General features: G+C 36.7%; 1 protein-coding gene across 1 annotated transcript in view; it reads right to left on the minus strand.

Moving 5' to 3' along the window:
* The window catches only part of LOC100768654 (retinal dehydrogenase 1), a 40,815-nt gene that overhangs the window by 4,759 nt on the left and 13,981 nt on the right, over positions 1 to 22,075 (minus strand). The window contains exons 3-11 of the mRNA XM_027406543.2: positions 21,684 to 21,824; positions 19,444 to 19,573; positions 17,962 to 18,023; positions 16,261 to 16,389; positions 14,881 to 14,994; positions 11,171 to 11,273; positions 9,216 to 9,400; positions 4,117 to 4,281; positions 1,918 to 2,075 (exon numbers count right to left, since the gene is read on the minus strand). Coding sequence (XP_027262344.1) covers positions 1,918 to 2,075; positions 4,117 to 4,281; positions 9,216 to 9,400; positions 11,171 to 11,273; positions 14,881 to 14,994; positions 16,261 to 16,389; positions 17,962 to 18,023; positions 19,444 to 19,573; positions 21,684 to 21,824 — 1,187 coding nt within the window. The remainder of the gene's footprint in view (positions 1 to 1,917; positions 2,076 to 4,116; positions 4,282 to 9,215; positions 9,401 to 11,170; positions 11,274 to 14,880; positions 14,995 to 16,260; positions 16,390 to 17,961; positions 18,024 to 19,443; positions 19,574 to 21,683; positions 21,825 to 22,075) is intronic.

Raw genomic sequence — 22,075 nt, forward strand, 5'->3', positions numbered from 1 at the left:
ATTTTATTTTTGAGAATTTTATAAATTTTTGAGAACTGTGTTCACACTGTTTCCATTCTTCCTTCTAAATAAATATCTATTATTGAGTCCATTTGGCGTATTTATATGTGTGCATGGGCCTGTTTTTATTTGAATAACCTGTCTTATTTTCTGAGACACAGTCTTACTGAGCCTGGAGTTCACCAATTCAGTTGGATTGGCTGGCCAGCAAACTCCTGGAAAACTCCTTCTGTCTACCCAGTAATGGGTTACAGCCAAGCATCAAAGCCTCCAGGTTTTTACATGGCTTCAGGGAATCTGAATACAGGTTTTTATGTTGACCCAAGCAGTACTTCCTAGCTGAGCCTTTGCCTCAGACCCAGGTTACCTGTTTTTAAGTTCTCAGATGATACAGGATGAGAATCCCTTATCTGAAGCTTCAGAGGACTCAAGTGCTTCAGTTTTGAAGTTCTTTAGATTATGGAATGTACACATAGATTTTATTGGTTGAATATCCCTATTGTTTTTATGGGCATGTGAGTGTTCCTGGATGTATGTATGTGTGTCTACCATGTGTGTCTACCATGTATGTTTTTTGGCCATGCATAGGCCAAAAAACTATATCAGGTCACCTGGAACTTGATTTCCAGGTGGTTGTGAGCTGCCCAACCTGAGTGCTGGGACTGAGTTTGGACCCTCTGCAAGGTCTGGAAGTTCTCTTAATTGATGAGTCAGCTCTCCAACTCTATTCCCCTATTTCTGCAAAATGTATTTATTTAACGTGTATGTTTGTGTGACTGATTGTAAGAGGACTTATTAGAGGATGTAATGACCTGGCTCTCACTCCACTATTCATTTCATGGCCTCCATTGAGTTCCTTAATGGTTCCTGGTTTTACCACAGATGTGGCTAATAAATAGTGTCAGGTCAGTTTAAATGATGAATATAAGAAATACATTGTAACTTTCAGTTACTAGTGACTAACTGGTGACTACCTTTGATAGAAGGAAAGATTTTTAAAGCTATCAAGAGGGTAAATAATTGTTTGGTCATGTTTTTAGGATGCTTTTCCATGCTTGATTTTCCTTAACTGGACTATGTGAGAAAATAGAAATAAGCATTATGTTATTGCCGCCTGGACAGTGGGAAAGCAGGCTTAATGATAAAAAGGTTGCTGAGTAAATGGTCTAGGGTGTAGAGTCAAGTAGGCACAGCAGTAGTTTGAGAGGCACAGCCTGAGTATCATGTAAGTTAAACTATAAAAATCAAAGAGCAGACTAGGACAAAAGTGAGAGAAAATACTTCACAAATTTGTTATGATCTTCTAAAAAATGACATGTCTCAAAAAAATCCCAGAGTAAGAATCTACTATAGAAAACAAGAAAAAGAATAATTTACTATACAAGCTGAATACCACCTTGCCTGGGATGCAGACCCATAATCCCATATATAATTGAACTTACTGAGTTGCTGAATACACACACACACACACACACACACACACACACACACACACACACACACACACACACACAAAATAAAGATGGAGACAGGACTGAGGGGCAGAGTGCTTGCCTATATTGCAAGGCACAAGATACAGTATTCTCTGTGAAAAAGAATAATGACAACAATAATAATTTTTGGCATACATAAAGCAACAAAACATTATGCAACATAATTAAACTTGGAGAGAATTTTTCTTTTATGTTCATTGTTCAAAATAATGCCTCATACCTTGAAATTGTCTAGCAATTCTTACAATGTACAGAATAACATTCATAAAATTTTTGGATAAAGTTAATTTGGCTTAAAAATAAGACAATTAACTTTCTTAGCTGGTCAGATAATTTCTATGAATATCAAGTCTGAAGGGGGTCAACTCAGCCTGCCCATGTGGCTGATGCAGGAAGGGCACTCCTTACTTTTAGATGCACTTACCACACTACCCCAGCCTGCAGAGCAGAAGACACAGTGATGGCCTTATCCACATCTTTCGTAAAGACTCCTGCTGCTAGGCCATAGCTAGTATTGTTTGCTCTCTTGATCACATCATCTAGGGATTTAAACTTCATGATCTGTTGCACTGGTCCAAATATCTAGATAGAATGATATGAAAACAGGTTTACACTATATATGCTACATATGCTTTAAATACACTAGATATGCTTCACTAGAAGCCACTCTACATGGACTATGTGTAAGGATCAGAACCAATGGCCATGGCCAATGAACATGGAAACATGTTGTGATCATGTGTGACATTCTCTATGAAGCAGACACCAATCATGATGGCAGTTTTGTGCTTTGATAGAGCTGTTCAAAATATAAGGACTGAACATCAAATCACTACATGCATGATTTCCTTGGAAATATCTTCCGAGTTATTTCCAGTTTTCTTCATTGTTCAAGTTACTGCACAAGGCAATATGACCAAAAAAGCAGTCCTTTGCTCTAAGAGTAACAAATAGACAATGATTGAGAACACTGTTTATGCTTTTAACACCAGTGTATTATTGATTTAAACATCACCTTTCAATGTATTTGTATCATTTCATAATTATAAATATTGTATAATATAGCATAGGTGTTTATTCCTTAGTGTCACTCAATACTATACACCATTACTAAACACTGGAACCACTCCACACTAAGTAAAGCTTGAAATCCCTGGCAGTGACTATCGTTACTCTTGCTTATTCCAGTGTTACCAGTATTTCATTTCAGCTGGAATCTAGTCAATAAAGCCTACACACAACTCAGTCTATATCTCACCCCACAAGTAAGTAGAAACAACTGGGTTTTTTCAGTGATGCCATTGTCTTTTGAAAAGATATTAATCAAAATTAAGTGAAAGAGAGTATTCTTGGAATGTCAGTACACTTTCCTGGGAAATACAAGCATAGTTGGCAAATACTCAGCGATGTCAAATGGTTTTCTGTTTCTGAGTCAATATGAGTGGTATGGGACAGTTAGCAGCAATTCCTCGAAGGCTGGGGAAGATTCTGGGGTTCTAAACTCTCTCATGACCCTGTAACTGGGAAGCATAACAGTGTGAGCACTGTAAATGGAAATCAATTGGAGCAGAGCTATGGTAGGTTTTCTAAGAGCTATAGCAACATAGCCTAGACAGTATGGGCTCCAGGCTCCCATTCTGAAGCAGCAAATGAGATATTTCAGTGAATATGTTATAGGATCACAATCTTCCTTGAATAAATATTATTTTCTGTTTTATTGTCCTTCTTACCCATGTAGATCAAGATCTAAAGAACAATAGGTCTGATCAAAGAAGAACTGGATGATAAGGTCAGAAATTCAAATGCAATTGAGGAGTGAATTGATGCAAACAATCTAAGTGTGTTGGATTATCCACATACATGATGTTTATTTCTGGTGTTTATATTTATTTCTTCTTCTTGAACAGCTGAATATTTTGCCCTTTCTCCTTATTTTCTAACATTGTGGAGTAAAGAAAATAACCTCTCAGATCCTCTGTTGTATCAGGGACATGAGTATAAATTCACGGAATGGAGAAATTATGGTTCTGTACAGTTGAGCCATTGTAATTTCTTATTGTACTGTAGCAGTAATCCTTTCATTGTTTAAGGCAGATGCTCATACCTCTGCATATAGCAGACGCCTTCATAAGCAAGATGTATATTAGTTACTATTTTAATCACAAACTAGTTCATTTTTGTTACATGTTGTTTATTGGTTATCATCTTTATGGATCCTACTTAGATAGCACTCCACAGAACTCACTTTCACTTGCCTTACAAAGCCAGTCCACTCTCTCTCTGTGAGGATGATTTTTTTTAGTTCTTTTTATAACAGATCATTCAGTGTATAGTGTGCATATTGGTTTCTCTTTTTACAAATGACAGAGTCATTTCCCATTTCTCTAAGGCTGCGAATGAAGCAACTATAGAAGCTGATGTGGACTTTGTGCTGTGTTTGATACAAACTGTTTGTAGTCCCTTGGATTCCTCACTGATAAGTCTTGATCACAAATTATTTTAGATTTTATCATCAAGCATTTTAGGGAATGCTGTTAAAGGAACTGAACATTATAGAGGGACACACAGTTTACACACAGAAGGATCTGGAAGGCCCAGAAACAGAACCACATGGAACCATTACCTCCTCTTTGGCAATGCGCATGTCATCAGTAACATTGGAGAACACTGTGGGCTGGACAAAGTAGCCCTTGTTTCCCCAGCGTCCACCACCACACTCCAGTTTGGCTCCTTCTTTCTTCCCACTCTCAATGAGATCAAGTATTTTCTCATGTTGTTCCTTGTCAATCTAGTTGAAAGAAATCACAGGGGAAAGGGGAATAAAAACAACAGCAACAACAACAACAACAACAACATTAAATCAGTGGTTCAAAAGCTGCAGGTTACAGCTATCAGAAAACATTTATTTTCTATGGTTTTAGGAACTGCAGCCGCAAATTTATTTTTATTGCTACTTTGTAACTGCAATTTTGCTACTGAGTGGTGTCTCAGTTCCTAAGGCCTCCAGAAATATGTGTTTTCTGATGGCTGTGACCCACAGGTTGAAAATCAATGCATTTAAGAGAGTCTTGGACACTCTCTTAAGTGTGACAGTTCTGCAGAGTTCAGCTCAGTCTGCCTAGTCTCAGGCATTTTTTTTCTGTGAATATTTTTAGGAAGGAAAGCTTAAGGGTTTTTGTAAACTTAGTACATTTACAAAGCATTGCAATTGGCAAGGTAGAACTCTAGGGACTTTTTACACATCTGCCATTTATTCACCTTGGAAGAAATTTGCTAACGATTTAGCACATATGCCTGAACAAAATCGTGATGAGAAAAGAATCAGGTCCAGTGGGTATGTCACTTTAATAGCAGCTGCTTTTGACTGTAGGAGGCCTTTATTCTTCACAAATGGAATCTGCCTATTCTTGGGTCATGTCTACTGCTCTGGCTGCCCTTTCATACTGTGTATGAGCAGAGGTTGTAGGTCTTGCTCCATTCAGTGCAGTAGGTTGCATCCCAGTTTCTAATAATAGTTGATTATCATCTTCTTGTTCCATTAAATGGACCATGTCTAAATAATATGATCATTGTCACAGAAGTATCATGTGCTAAGTAATGTTCTGCATAAGAAAGAATTAAAAAGGGATCTCATTTCTGGTTGACAATATCAGAATCACTAAACACTCAACCCACTTGCTGAGACACACACGTTTCCTATTACCCCAGTTTTCACAGAAGTGGGAGGTAAATGATTAAGTGTTGGATTCCAGATCATCTTTGCAAACTGCCTGTTTGAGGTGTGACTGGGTTCACATAAATGGAACAATTAGAGACCAAGGAACTAAAAAGAGGGGGTCGGATTTGGGGCTGGTTTATTTTCTGTCTTGAATAGATAACTGGCATTCTTTATATCATTGGACTCTGCCAATCTTCTTAGTATTCAAAGGATCAGAAAAGCTTGCATGATGTGCTTTCTAATTGCTTATTTAGGCCTCTACATTTAGTCAGGGTAAATTCTAGTTGTTATCAGTTGCTAATTGAGATAAGTTGGCATAGTGCTTGTCAACCTGTTGCTCCAAAATTTTCATCGTGCAAAACTCAAAAAAAAACATTCCTCAAAGATATTATCTTCATTTGTTATCTCTTGTGGAATTCCAGGGGTTGGTTTAAAAGTCAAGACACTGATATTACTACATGCAATATAACCAGGCTAAGTTATGGTATCATGTAGGTATGCCTAACTGGGATGTTCTGGAGTTAATGTGCAGTCAAGTATCCTTTAACTCCATGAATATCTTCTCTGTCCTAGTCTCAGAATTTTTTCAGGGTGTGTCCTGAAATTCACTATTTTTCAGTTCTGTTTTTCAAGATATATTTCTCAACTCATAGTGCTTCTCTGTCTTTAACCAAAAAATACCCCTAGGGAGTCCAGTCTTTGAATATTTGCTTCAGAAAGAGGGAAGGCTGAGGTATATCATACTAGATAATGGGACTAATAATAGTAATCTGTTATCATAACACACAGTCTACAAAATGGCAAATGTCACTCTGCTGATATAATGGTGTTAAAATGTGTGCTTTGATTTTTTTCAATGTGAGAATTTTTTGTTTTGTTAGATTTCATGTGTTAGAAAATCATATGAACCAAAAAGACACAAGTTCATCTCTGGAAACCATATGTTCATACCCAGAAACTAGAGATCAATAAGTACCTTGAGGATAGACATATACATAGCTTATTATTTTTAAGAAGAGAATGGTTATACATGCTCTTCTTAGAATACTACAATACTACACATAAAATTGTCATCATGTATTATTATGTATAATTGCCATCATGCATAGAGAGATTTAATTGGTATTGATGACTATACAAAGAGATAAACATCATGTTGGCTATGTCATGCAGTTTATCTCACTTCACTATATAATGAATCCTCAAGATTTATACTAATACCACTGCTTAATCAACAAGGAAAGTGAGTGGAGGGAAGTTCATGTGTTTTTTTTTCAAATAAAAAATATTGATCATTTTAAGCTTTTATGGATGCATTTGGGTCCACGAAAACAAATAAAAGTATTACTTTATAAATGAAAACAATATGTGTATACAAATACTCATGTAACACAATATAAATGATAATATATTATATATAAGATATAAATACTATACTCATAATAAATAGTATAATATAGTATAGTATAATATAATAATCTGCCTTTGAACTGAAATGCTTGCAATTTGACACCTTTGAAAGGAGAACAAAATATTGTAAAATATTTTCCTAAACAAATGTGTTTGGCATTAATTTCCCCTAAAATTATTTTTGTTGTGATATTTATGAATTCTCAAACTCTGTTTAAAAAGTCTCAGTTACTCAACCAGCAGTGGATGAAGCACTAGGCAAAAGTTGGTCAATGTGTAACTCTTCTCATAATATCTATCTTATTACAGATAAAAACATAAAGTAGAGAAGACTGGGGGCTCCTCACGCTTTTGCTTGTCAACATGCCTGCCTGCTCTCTGTATCCAGAGTAACCTCTCTTAAAAAGGTATACACTTACAGAGAGTAAAGCCATGTAATAGTCAATTAGAATATAGGATTGTTTACTTTAGAATCCTACAATTCAGAATTCTATTTTAATTTAGCTTATAAATAATAAGGCATTGCCTCTCAATTGAAGGCTATGGCTGAATAACACAGACCCCTTGATAAAATAAAATGACTATTGTTCAATGTGAAGGGTTTCAGATAATCTCTGCTTCTCTACCCTTTGTCATCTAAGGACATACCTATTATTTGTCTACCTATTGTCTATCATTCATCTACCCACATATCATATATACTTATCTATCTATGTAATGGTAAGATGTTTTATATTTGGATAGTAGATCAATATACATTTAAGAAGAGAATTGATGACATCAAAACTACTAAGAATTCCATCATTTTTTAAATATTAGAGCAAATAGGGATTAGAGAATTAGCAAATAGGAAATCAGCAACTATCTTTATACACTCACTGAAATCAATAATAAAAATATATAATGAGACTGAGACAATGTAAATAATACCTTCACTTGCCAGTTATCTTGGGACACTGCTTTAGTCCTACACATTTCCTACATGGGTACTTTGATTGAAAAGAAACGCTAAGAGCTTTGTCCAAATTATTTATATGATAAAGTCTAAGATGCTACTGACCATGTTCTCTTTGGGATTTATGGCTTTTTTCAAGGTACTCTCATGAGGTACAGCTAGTAGCAATGTCCCCTAAATTTGTGCTAATAGAATTTGGTTTGCAGTTGTTAAATAAATCAAGAATGAGTTTTGGTTCCAATTCAACAGTGAGAAACAGTGTATCATAGTTAATGTAAAAGAATAACAGTTCCAAGGTCAATGTCCAGTCCCTAGGGCACAGCTCTCAGGAACAGCTCTAATGGCACTTGGGGACAGTAAGCTCATTGTTGTGAGGTTTTCTTGCTTACTGTTGGGTGGCATCTTTCCTCTGCTCACTAGATGTGAGAAGATCCCCTTCACCTTTTTGTAATTACTTAATTTGTCTCCAGATAAGGTCAGTTTTTGCTATTGTGGGGGCTGGGCACCACTACCTCAGGTTAAGGCTCACTGTTTTAAAGAAAGATCCAGAAGCAGGCGTGAACTCAGAAACAAAGGTCCATAAAGCTTGAGCAGACCATAACAGTTTATGAACCAAAGCTGTACAGGATGAAAGGGTGACCTTTGCGTGAGAGAGACAAAGATACTCATATTTACAGTGAATGTAACTACACAGAAGAAACTCAGAGCCACTTGGGAAATGCCTGCTTCTGATAACTACAGAGAAAAGCATGTCAGAAGCCCATAAACCAGAATCTTCAAGAACACTTACAGTATCATTACACTAGAGAAACTGAGGACCCTGCAGAGGATCCAGGAGAGCTCAAGTGCTTATACTTGTAGAGTGACTGCTGAAGTCAAAGACTGATTATGAGGGAGAAATTACAGAAATCTATGTGAACTTCGAAGAGGTCTACAAATTGTAATAGGAAACAAAAAGCATACAGACTGAAGAGGGCAAGGAACTGATAATATTGGAAAAATTTCCTCTTTACCTCTTGTGTTTTATGTGTATGTGGTGTGCACTCAGTTATAAGTATGACAGTGCAATGTGTGCAGAAGGCAGAGGTTGACATTATGTGTCTTTTACTCTCACTCTCTACTCCTACTCTAGATAAGGTATCTCTCTGAACTCAGAACTTAGAGTTTGGCTATTCTAGCTAGTCACATTGCCTTGGGAAATTCCTGCCATATTTCATGAACTTTGAGGCTAAATGTCAGCTACCAAATACATTCAGTTTTTATGTGAGTGCTAGAATCTGCACTTTGAACTTCATGCTTAAATTGCAAGAATCTTATCCAATGGGTTATCTCCTCAGACCTTTACATGTTTAATTCCCTGCATTATTCCTAAACTACTTCTAGACACATAAAATAAAAACTGCCAACACAAAATTAGAATGATTTTTTTCCTATTGGAAATTAGCCTCTTTACAATGAGGTCAGCGTAATAATGTGTAGATGGAAGTTCTATCCCACCCAGTCCTGTGACTGTTACAAGCAAGATATCACCACAATCATGTCCACTAGCAAAGTGTATAGCTAAGAGGTAAAGTTAACTCTATCAAAATTAGTTCAAAGTAGTTCTTAATTCTTGTATTGTAATGCTTGTCTTTTTTACCTGAGGGCCTTGGTTTATTCCTGTGTTCAGAGGATTTCCAAGAACGTATTTCTTAGCTCGCTCAACACTCCTTCTCACAAACTCATCATAAATTGACTCCTCAACGAAAAGCCTGGATGCTGCCACACAACATTGGCCTTGATGGTAGAACACCCCATTATGTGCAAACTCAATGGCTGTGTCCACTGCAAAGGAAACATTCACATTAAAGCAGAAATATTTTCTATAGCTTATATGTGTGTAAATGTGCTCACACACATGGACATGCACTGAAGAGATGGCTGAGTGGTTAAAAGCACCTGGAGCTCTTCTAGTGTACTGGAGTTGAGTTCCCATGGCTCATGAAGGATGGGTCACAGTCTCCTATAGCTACTTCCTCAGGACCACTGAAACTCTCTTCTGGCCTTTGGAGGCTCCCACACATAGACAGACATATACACACACATACACACAACATCTGAATCAAAATAAAATTTTTAGATGTATTTTTTTCTCAGATGAAAAATGGTGATAGGTTAAAAAAAACTCACCAAACACACATAGACTCAACATATTTCACCTCTTGGAAGCCAAATGACAAAACAATCTTGATAATCTTTTTATTTTCAATGAAATAACAACAGAAAGAAGCTGGAAAGAGAGGCTAGGCCACCTTTAACACAGACCTTACTAAGACTATAGACTTGATTGTAAGAAGAAATAGCAATGAAAATAATTTTATAACTCTTTCTAATGATTGAAATATCTGTGACTACTTTCAGATTCAGATTTTAGCTAATAAAATATGAAATCTTCCCTTAAATAATTTCAAGAAATTCATGTACTTTGGTCAAAGGGAAAAATTATCTTTTTGAGAACAACTATTAGTATTCAGAAGAATCACTCACCATATGAATTTTCCTCTAGACAAGACACTTCCAAAATCTATCTAAAATCTATGTCATACATGCACATTCATTGCTTAGTTTATGTGGTACAATGGGAATAGAGTTTTTATTAGAATGCTGTTGGTTCTAACAAAATAAAAAGAAAGGTGTGTGTGTGTGTGTGTGTGTGTGTGTGTGTGTGTGTGTGTGTGTATGTGTGTGTGTGTGTTTGTGTGTGAATTTTATGAATAAGAACGTTTCTATTTAATATTATAGAAGTGGGGTGTCAATCTGAGGCAATAGTAATGGCTTCAGTTGTAGTTAGGAGTGATAAACTAGGGACCCTGTCATGTGATGAATAGTAAACTGAAAGTAAATTCTAAAATCTGTAGTGAGGATCACCACAGTGACAATAGCAAAGATAATGCACCGTTTGTGTTTATAGTCTAGTTGTAATTATGCAGTTAATGAAGTAAGAGGAAAAGGAATAATGGACCATGAATTTCAGTGAAATTACTCCTACATGATAAGTAACTGAATATTTCATTTGTTAGTAAAATCAGAAAGGTTTGGAATTTTACAGATGTGATCATATCCAAATGATAAACTTAACATATTCAACTTCACTAACATTAATTGAAAAAAGAGAAATCATTTAAATAAGTCTAATACACTTTATTCTTCTTATGAATGGTCCTGAGTAAAGGGAGAAAGAAATTATGCAATTTGTGACAGCTATACTCCTTTTGGCTCCAAATGTCTTAAGTATTTCATGTCCTCGGCACAATTAAAGAATCTATGATACAAAATTACCAAAACCACATCACAGATCCTAGATGCAATGCATTTATACTACCTCAGATTGACCCTCAGAAGCAATAAGCTATTCCAACTCAGGACAAAATCTTCTCTGTGTTTTATTGTCTGTATACTACAGGAACAATTTGAAAGCTTTGCAGAATCACCACAGACTCTAGTTAATTCCTTACACCTTGAAGCAAAGCCATTTGCAAGACTCCAGATGACTGTGTGACATCATCAAACACCAGGAGGAAGAAGGTGAGATGCTAGCAAGGGACTTGCACTTACAGTCAGCATCTGCAAACACAATGCAGGGGCTCTTTCCCCCAAGTTCCAGGGTGACCCTCTTCAGATTGCTTTTCCCTGCAGCTTCTTTGATTAATTTGCCAACCTGAAAGCAGACATTGCAGAGAAGGAGGCTTAGTTTCTTCACATGTCAATAGGTTGTTTTAATACTTTCCATTTATAGGACATTTATATCACCCTGTAATTTAATTTGGAAGAAACATGAAACGGTGTCACTCAGGATCTGGCACCTTAGGTGTAAAAAAGCCTCTACCATTAAGTCTGAAAATATGAGGCAAATCAGAAAATGCTTGTAGGCAGGAGAACAGACACTGCAACTTGAGAGCTGACTTTCATGTGTGGGCCGATAAGAGTTTATTTTTCACTTTCATCAAAACTTTCTCTCTGTATTTGATCAGAAATACCCCCAAACATCTGATGCATTGACTTCTCTACCTCTGATGACATTTAGAGAACTCAGTTCTTCCTTTGTTTGGGCTCATCTCTTAGCACAGATTCTCTTTGAGCCCTTCTCTGATGATTCTAGGTGGGCGTGATTCTTTTTCCTCTGGTCTCCCAAAGAAACACATGAACATCCATCTGGAATACCCCAAATGGTATCATACACATCTGCAAAAATTTCCCAATAGACTGTCATTTTCTATGGCCCTGTGTGTTTATCACATATGCTCCTTCACCATGGTGTTCTTGGCCCTGTGCTCCTGTTTCTCCTACACATGGCACTTGGCACAGTGGATATAAAAGAAAGAGGCAGGCTCTGATCTCTATGTTCTTCCTCACCTTAGCTGGAATCCTGCCATTCTAGTTTCTTCCTTAATTCTAGTTCCTTTGTCTAAAAGAAGACATTGATATCATTTTATTTTAATTTCTCTCTTTGGGTCCCTTCAATTGAAGGTTGTTTTCTAAAAAAAAAAAAACAAACAAAAAAAAAACAAAAAAAAAAAACAAAAAACCTGTTCTTCTTTTCCATCCATAAATCCAGCTTTCATGACCACTTGTACTTCTTTCTGTTCACCATGACCACATTCTACTGCAAAGATCTTTACCCAGGTGTCTAGAGGTACCCCTTTGCGTCTTTAATCCTCTGTGTTTCCTGGGCTATTTTACATATTGGATTTTAATGCAATGTTTCTCTCACACATATGACTGTTGAGATTATTTCTATGTGGATACTTCATTGCAATTGTGCATTTCAGAAAAGATATTCACTCTACTAAGATTTTCATTTTATTAATGATCTCAATTTAATTCCTGAAATTAGATGAATAGACACAAACAAATCTAGCCATGTCCTGGGGAACCTCTACCTGAAATTTATCTTCTCTTTCAGACTGTTGTCTTGCTTCATTTCTGTCCATTTATTTATTTATTTATTTATACTCCTGAACAAGAGTCTTTGAGGCTAGCCAGATAAGAGAAAGAGATAAATAATATAATATTTATAAATAAGTACTTATTTATACAGTGTAACCCTGTTTAGCTCAATCTGGCTTGTGATTCTCCTGCTTCACTTCCCAAGTGGGGGTAGTGGTGTATGCCACCATGTCAAGTCTCTGTAATACAATCTTTGTGACTATTTTCATTTAAAAAGTTTCTGTTTTCTCTACAAAAAATTTTATCTTTTTGGAGTTACCTGTTAAGTTTAGTAGAAAAGTTTTGGCAACATAGCTAAACCTTGTAATGGAGTAAAACCAGAAGACATTTCCTAAAGCCACAACCCACATGGCAAAGAATGTGTAATACAATGGCTGTGTAGAAATATGAAGGAGGAATAAAGATTTTACATACATTGCACATTCAAGTGGACAACTTGTAGTTTGCTTGAATTTTCTCAGAAAACAATCAAATAATTTTTATCCTGTGATTTTTTTCCCCTTCCTTTTAAAAAGTAAAATTTTATTTTCCAGAAGAGGACAATGAGAATGGCAGAAATCTAAACTTGCTGCATCCTGTGAAGCAGTGTTCCAAAAAATGTGTCTTACACTGTGTGGCTACAGTTCTTTATAAAAATGAATTATTTGAAATTCTTAATATCTAAACTACATTAAATTTTTTGTTAAATTGTTTTGTTGTTGTGACCACAAGAGATGCAATCTATCATTTGCTTCTGGATTAAGATTGATTCAGGATCTTTAGTCTAAGTCAGGTTACAAGCCTTGAAGAAAACAAATGAACAAGTTCCCACAGAGCATTTGTGTGGGAATAATGCTATGTTTTCCCTCACTGTGGTTTTTAAAATCATGTTGTTACCATTTTGTCATTTAGAAGCCACCATTCTCTGGCTAACCCTGAACAAGAGTCTTTGAGGCTAGCCAGATAATAGAAAGAGATCAATCTGCAAGGACACTCACTGTCCTGCAAGGGTAGTGGGAACACAGATAGAAACATGTCTAGTTCATGGTTTTATCTGAACTTTGCATAGGAGCAGTGTGGGAACTCTTGTAGTTAGGTAACAGGAGCAGATAACCACATACAAACCAAAGCCTGGGAAAACGAAATTACAAGGACATTTCGAGTTCTCGGAGGGGTACTAAATGTCTTCTTCTACAGGCTCTCATTTTTATTATGTAAAACTGAGAAAAACAGATATTACATTCTACTTTTCAAGTAAAGAAAGTCAAATTTGGCAAAGACACTGAACTTCTAGGGGCATTGTACTTAGAGAGTTAGATTGGAATTTGAGCCCAGATTTTGCCTGATCTCCTAATTTCCATCTTTATTGAGGAGTTTATAAAAAGGCCTCAAAATGGTTCATGTCTCAGGATCACTTATAGCAGTTGAACATTCATGCTACCTCTGGGGTCAGGACCAGAAGCCTTCAGCATAGATGCCCTGGAGAAGGCACAGGTTTTGGACCCAGATATGCCCATGGCTTCCCCATTGCAGGCAGTCCCAAGATTCTATCTGCCTGCCGTTTCCTTCCCTGATATATCACAATGACAGAAGTTATCAGCATGTCTTGTACATCCTCACATCTTTTTACCCCATAGAAAATTCTGAATACAGTAATTTTAAGAAGACCATATGTCAGTCATAGATTTTCACCATGTACTATTTTTCTACTGCCCATGAAAAATAAAGAAAATGTGTTTTAGAAGGTCAAGAATTGAATAAAATAGAATTTAAGGTTTATCAATTCAACTTTTGAGAAGTTAGTTGCTTCGATATTTTAATAAACTTCTCAAAAGTTGAATTGACATACGGTCTTCTTAAAATTACTGTATTCAAAAGTCAGGCACACAGATCACTGAGGTTCTCCAGAAGAAACATAGAAAGAAATGAATTTTGGTCCCCTTCTCAGGCTATGCTGGGTAGACAGTCCCAAATAAGACACTAAAGGTGAGACTCTACTATTTAGTTTTCTTGTTCTAGAGGTTGTACTTACATTCACTCATATACATCACTGTGGTGGAATTTATATGTCTTACCAGATACTTTACCACTCATCAGACAACCTCAGAGGCTGTATTAACAAGAGATAGTAATAAACACATTGAAAATGGTAATCTTTCTCCAATAGTAACAGGTATTTTCTTTTATCCTAAATTCACCCACTTGTCTTTGATAAACATGGACAGAATAAGGAACAAATCATTGAAATAACTTTTTTTTTCAGAAGTGTTGGTTAAGAAAAAGCTGCGGAGTACATGCTTGTTCTCATTAGAGATGAGGCATCCGAAGACTGGTACTACCTGTGTTGATCCCGTAAAGGCCACCTTGTCGATGTCCATATGAGAGGAGATGGCTGCCCCTGCGGTTGGTCCATAACCAGGGACAATGTTTACTACGCCAGGGGGAAACCCTGCCTACAAGTAAAGAGGCAAGCAGTCAATGGAAGAAGAATTTAATTCTCAACAGAGACACGACTACATGACCCATGACTGAAGCTGCTTTGTTATTCTAACCTTAGGAGTTTTTTCTACCCAGAAAATTTCACTTAAGTGTTTATTCTTTGTTATTACTATTTCTTTTCTTTTTCCACATGAAAGAATACTCAAAGGTGATAATACTGAAAACACTTTTTGCCAAATCCGTATATCACATCAATGGATCATAGTTCCAAGATTAGCTGTGTCAAATGTCAGAAGGGAGACCTCATTGAGAAAGGATCCAGAAAAGTATGATAAAGTATGTACATAGAAAGAAGGCTTTCAGTATCATCAGCAAACCTAAAAATCTAGAGTCGTCACACTTTCAGTGCTTACCTATTGCCTTTGCAGGCAGAGCGGCTACATGCCAAATCCCTAGAGGTATTGTTCAATCAGTAAAAAATGACATAAACAAAGCCTCTCTTCTTAGGATGATAGAATGATTCCTATCCTACTGAAATCAACAAAGACAGTCCCACTAGTTTGATGGATATATTAAAATTTCAAGATATTTGCATTAAATGCCTCATTCTGACAAAAGGTTGTTCATTTTAATTTGAAATGAAAAGTATCTGAAAGATGTTTTTTCAGATTTCAAAATTCTAAGTTTGAGTTTTTGGTATGATATTAAGAACAAAACCCAGCAAATTGTTTTTTAAAGCATGAAATAACACATGTTGAATTAATAGAAGTTCCATGTACTCTTTGCACTTTTAACAGAAAAGAACCTGAAGATGAAGCTATGATAGATAAGAGACTGTAAACAACTGTTTTATTCTTGCATAACATAGTGAGTATATTGACACATGTGGCCTCTAACCTACAGCCACATTCAAACTAAGATTACTGAAAGAATTCACAGAAGCAACCAGGCCAGTTATAAATTCCTCAGTGACAACAAATATTTCAGCATTTGAAAGAATGCCGTTATTTCCTCAGGAATTATGCTCATGAGACTTGAACAACATAAGTAACCGGTTACAAGATGACTGGCTATAAGCCTCTGTCATTATTTAGATAGAGACACATTTGTTCGGGCTGACAAGAGTTGAAGATTGTAGTTCTGCTTCTTTTATCTCCATGACTGGGCAGGAGCCATGTTTGATCAATGAAGCTCACAGTGGCAGGAATGAAGTTTGTAAGGTAAACAGGGGTGGGGGAGAACCCTGAATTTACCTGCATGTTGTGACTCTGTAGACTCACCTCTTTTATTAAAGATGCCATGTAAAGAGCAGTCAGAGGAGTTTGCTCTGCTGGTTTGACAATCACGGTGTTCCCACAGCTAAGGGCAGGGCCTATCTTCCAAATGAACATGAGCAATGGGAAATTCCACTGGAAAGCAAAATTGAATAATTTTATATTGTCTCAAGCTACAGTTTCTAAAATGACCTGTCTTGATAGAAAACTGATAAGTTCGGTGTAATTACCTGGCATATCTCACTTAGGTTTATTGCTAAAAGCAACTAGTAAATGATAAATGTTCTGAACTAAACATAGAAGGGAATAGGAAAACACCCCTGAATCTAATCAAGTCCCATTATTTTGAATTCTTATTCTACAAGGAAAACATTATTTTATGTTTTTGTATATAATTAAGCATGGCAAATGTTACAGATAGTTTAAAAGGTATAACATTCTCTCCTTACATCTCTCTAAAGAATGCTTATTGAATTTACCTAATTATAATATCTCTTAGTACACTGACTGTCTAGGAGACTTCATTTTTTCTTTTTGGATCCCAGAGACTGAAATCAGGCCATGGACATATTGAATGCAATTTCCACATGACAGAGCTAGCCTCAGCCCAAGATAAACAATATGGTTAAAGGCAAAGGAAGTTCACATAAAGTAAGCAAATGCTTGAGTTTGGATCTCAGCAAACCCACTGGCCACCTGTAAGAAATAAGATATGTGACTGTTTCTCTCTTTAATGCCATTCACCCCCCATGGATGGTAAAACAGTCCTGTCTCTTTTAGATGATGTCCTCAGGATTAATTGAGAAATTCAGGGCTGCAGCAAAGCATGTGTGAGGCCTAGGGTTAGATCTCCAGTACAACAGAACAAAACAGGGGAAGTTAATGTTTAAACTTATCCAATAGTCCTAGCTGGAAGAGTGATGTAGGTGATTTTGAGTGTTTTTTAAACCTTTGAAGTACTGAAGTATTTCCATGAAATACACTGATACATTCAGTCACACTAGCCAAGAGTCACTGTCATTCTGAAAACCTTACAACACTTCACTATTTTTTTTATTTATCTTCTTAAACTATATCAGCTGTATGTGGCCAGTGCCCTGTGTTAACCTTAGAGGAAATTTGGTTACATCCAGAACATTATTTTTTTGGCAGAAGAATTTTGAGTCCCCAATCCTGCTACCCTAAATGTATAACACAGGACATAAACTATTCCAGTTTTCATGGAGCTTATTCCTCCCACTCAATCAAAGACATTTTCCAGCACTTGAACAATCTTGCTTCAGTTACTACTGTCCTTAGTGGGAAGTCTCAAGGAGACAGACATGCTGGGAGCAGTGAGCACTGCTGTGTCCACTGACATGTCCCAGCACAGAGGAGTTGTAATAAGCCTTTGTCACATACTTACAAAGCACAACTCATGAAACCAGAACATAACACAAATCTCAAAATAACCCATGCAGTAAACACTTAGGGGTTATTTGGCAACACTAAAACACCCTCAAAGGTATAGCAGTAGATAGAGGGGATCTGCACCAGCTAACTCATATCCAAGAAACAAAGTGACAGGAATATATTCTTCAGGCAGTCATACTTATTGAATTTACTTCATACATAACCATCACACAAGCTTCACTTGTGTGGGGATGGCTTCAGATCAAATGGATTACTGTTTTCTTTTCCCCATTGGAGTTACGAAGGAGAACTTACAGGGATGATTTGGCCACACACCCCAATTGGTTCACGTCTTGTGTAAGTAAAAATATCTCCATCTGGAAAACAGAGTAAAGACACCATCCATTAAAAGGAAAATGTGGGATGCACTCATGGCAGGGTGATAGGATGTGGGTATGAGGGGAGCCCCACAGTGAATAGCAAAAGGGAAACAAAATATAATATCTACAAGATTAATAACATAAACAATGGGACTATCAAATAACTATTTGAATCTAAAGACTGAGAAATACTCAATTTCTTGTATTCCAAGATGGCTGCCTTCTACATGCACAAAGGACCTGGGAGGTGAGGTCCCATTTGGGTAAGGGCAGAGCCACAAACAAATGTTTCCAGCATTTTGAATCTCCCAGGAGCACTAACTTTTAAAGATAAATGATTTAAAATAGCAAAATATCTCCCCAGAGTAAGCAGTCTTTCTACTGACTTGAAATATTTGGTTTTATTTTTTGACTATCAAACGTAAATGCAATGTCTTTTAATCTATGAAAAAAAGTGTCTGAAGTGAAACATGGTTCTCTTCCATCTGGGTTTGGCCTACTCAAGTGCCTTACTTTGATGTGGTTACCCTGGGAATTTTGTTGTTCTGTGTTTTATTTTGGCTTCCTTTACAGGTGCCTCTGCTATTGCAGCAAGTACTGTTCCTGGCAAGAACTATGAGTATGTTAAGCAGCTTCTTTTATGTTTCCTAAGAGTGGTGTAAGAGCCACAAAAAGCCCATTTATGGTATCTCTGTTGTCTCATTCTTATCGTCTTAGTTCCTGAAGACTAGTGAGATTGGAAATGAGTGTTGGTGTCAGAACTGGAAGTGGACTACTTGAGTTCCTGAAGTCATTCCAGTTATAGATTCTTTTCTAGTTATTGATTCTTTTTCACTTGAAATATTTTTTAAGTGTCTATTCTACTATGTGCATACTGAGTAATACTTGCACAAACACTTCCATGCAAATCTTTTAACTCAGCTTGTAAATATGTTGTTTTGTGTGTTTTGAAACATGTTAATATAAATTAGTTTGTTTTAAATATACTGAGCTTAAAAGGGCACAGACAGCATACCTTCCTCTTTCTGGACCAAATATCTTAAAAAATTGTATTTTAGGAAGAATGTCAATGTTGTTATGGAAATGAAACACAAATAAGTGATTTTAGTGGCCAGTTTTGAAAAGTTCGAACATTTGGACATCTCAATGATACCTAATTGAGTCTATGAAAATGCTTTAATGCTGTCTACACTCTCCATAGTTATATTTTCTTCATGATTAATGGGTACAGCCTAAAAAAAATGTTGACTCAATAGAACTTCCTTTTTCAGAAATGTCTTTATTCAAAGTCAATGGAAAAATTGTTTTTGCCTTATTGTTTGACATCTTTATCAGCATTTTAAAGTGTCATCTCTGTAATGGTAGCCGGTAGCCTTGCCTCTGCCAACATCCCTGCCAGTTTTCTAAGTACACTTACCACTTGGTATTGTTTGACCATGGACCTTGTCTGCCCAGCCTGCACAGTACTTCAATGCTTTGATGCAGCCTCCTAAATCAAACAGGTATGAACTGGCAAAGACTTTCCCACCATTGATTGCCTCCAATGTCTGAAAACGAACACAAACCACAGTCTACAATTGCAACAAGATATTAGATTAAGAACATTGTTCAGCAGAACTGGAGAGATGGTTCAGTGGTTAAGATTGTCAATTGCTGTTCCAGAAGACCCAGTTCGATCCCAGCACCCACATCTTACAATAGCTTACAATCATCTATAATCCCAGTGACTTGTGATATTATGCCTCCTTCTGCCCTCTGAGTGCAGCAATCCTGTACTTAGTGCACAGACACACATAAGGGACAAATACCCATACAGAGAAAATAATGTAAATTAAAAATGAACAACCATATACTCATGTATGAATAAGCAGCATAATCTGATTCAGAAAAGTAAAAAGAGGATGTAAAAAGTAGGTAGTAGGTGGTATGGGTGGCCCTAAGGGGAGTTGATAGGAAGTAGTTGTGGATGGATATGATCAATATGTATTTTATAAATGTATGGAATATTATAAAAATAAATTAGAAGAATAAATGATCGACATTTTCAGTAGTTATGTCAGAGAGCTTTGTAATTATATGGAATCTCAAATCATCTCAACTAAACTGTTTTTTACTCTCACAGCCTAGACACACGGGGGAGGCCCTAGGCCCTGCCCCAAATGATGTGACAGACTGTGATCATCCCCCATGGAAGGTAGGTGTGGGGCATGGGAGGATGGGAGGGAGAGGGAACTGGGATTGATATATAGAATAAGATTGTTTATAATTTAAATAAAAATTAAAACAGAGTCCAATAACTTGTTTATGGTCACATAGCAAGCTCCTGGTAGAGAGGATAATGAGATTCCTGTCATCTGACCCTTGTGCTCTTTCTGTCACACTCTGAGTTCCTTCCAACTAAACTATGTCTACACACTAGGCACAGTTTCACAGGTACACAACTGTGAAAATGACTGGTAGTCTCCTTGCCATATAAGAATTCCAATAGGATCTCTCTTGCCAGCCAACGGTAGAGACAAGGTGTTTGCATCCATTCTTGATGCCTAAGTAATTATTGTCATATTCTTCACAGATAGAAAGTCTGTTGGACCAAATATGACACTTAATCTTTCACCATGGATTTATGGATTTTCCTCAGCACTTTTCAATGGCAATCCTGCCATTTGGAAACATACTCATAACTACTTCAATAGTCAAACTATAAAGTTCCAGGCTTTCTGGTATTGTTGTGTTTTCTCTTTCATCTCTTTTCATTCAGACTATAAAGGTCTCCTTGGAATCCTACATTCCATGAGATGATCATTCAATAGCTAAAGCTCTTCTTCCTCCGATTCATATTGTCCACTTCCCCCAGAATCTACACCCATGTGATTTTGGGTATCTCTTCTTCATTCTCTTCAGCCTTCCAAGGTAACAGACGTAGTTAACAGTTTGCATGCCACCAACAAATGGGAGAAGTCACATTTTGGAAAATAGCTTCCTTTCTATAGACTACTGAGGGCAGTATGACTATTCTTTTCATATTTTGAAAAATTCAGCATCATTGAGGAAAGGGTTAATTTTACAAAACATTGGTAATGCTTCCAGTAAAATGAAAATAATTAAACATAGTCTGATATCTAACTGGGAGCCATGTTATTTTCAGTTGGCTTTACTAAAATTCATGACCCAGAGGACAAGTAAATGTGCTCCCATTCATATTTTATACCGACATATTTACCACAGAAATGAAAAAACATAGCACCCAAAAGAGAAGTCTGATTGTATTCAATATTCAACCTGGATCCTAGTTTGTTAATTCCTTTACACCTGTCAAAATGAAAATTACTTCTCTTTGTTACAACATTGTCAACAGACATGTGGCAAGAGAAAGATGCATTACATAAATGTTTGGGTAGATATAAATAAAATTTTTTCTAGCAATATTTTGGCACTTTTAGCAAATTCACAAATTTCCCCATAAAATACTTCAGGTTCAGTGAATATGAGAAATCAAGGGCATTGTTAGAGGAACATTTGACCATAGCAAGGACTGAAAAATTCTAGAGAAAAAGTCGATGTGCTGCTCTCTTAGGCAAACCAGCTGGCTAACTGGAGCAGTGAGTGCTCTTGGGAACTCTCCTATGCATCCTGTTGTTGGCATTGGTTAATACTCACAGCCAGCAGGAGGCGGTCTCTCTCCATTAAGTCAGCCAGCTTGAACAGTAGACGCCCTCTTTCTGAAGCATCCATGGTGCGCCATGGGGAGCCAATCTGAAAAGCCTGCCTTGCAGCCTTCACGGCTTTGTCAACATCCGCCTAGAAATCACAGAACACACAGTTCAGGATATTCAAAATACTAGATAAGCAAAAACAACATCATAACCTTGTAAACTAGGACATAGTCCTCACAAACAGAAGCTAGATCTTCATTAGCCCAAAGTCCAGAATATTCTACATTCTACATACCATAGTATGCTGGAATGGTTACTCTTGAGTAATATTTGTAATAAGCTCCAATAGTCTATCAAATAGTTAAACTCCTACAATAGACATGGTTTTTTGTTTGT

This window comes from Cricetulus griseus, chromosome 3 (genome assembly GCF_003668045.3).
Source record: "Cricetulus griseus strain 17A/GY chromosome 3, alternate assembly CriGri-PICRH-1.0, whole genome shotgun sequence".
NCBI classification, from domain to species: Eukaryota; Metazoa; Chordata; class Mammalia; order Rodentia; family Cricetidae; genus Cricetulus; species Cricetulus griseus.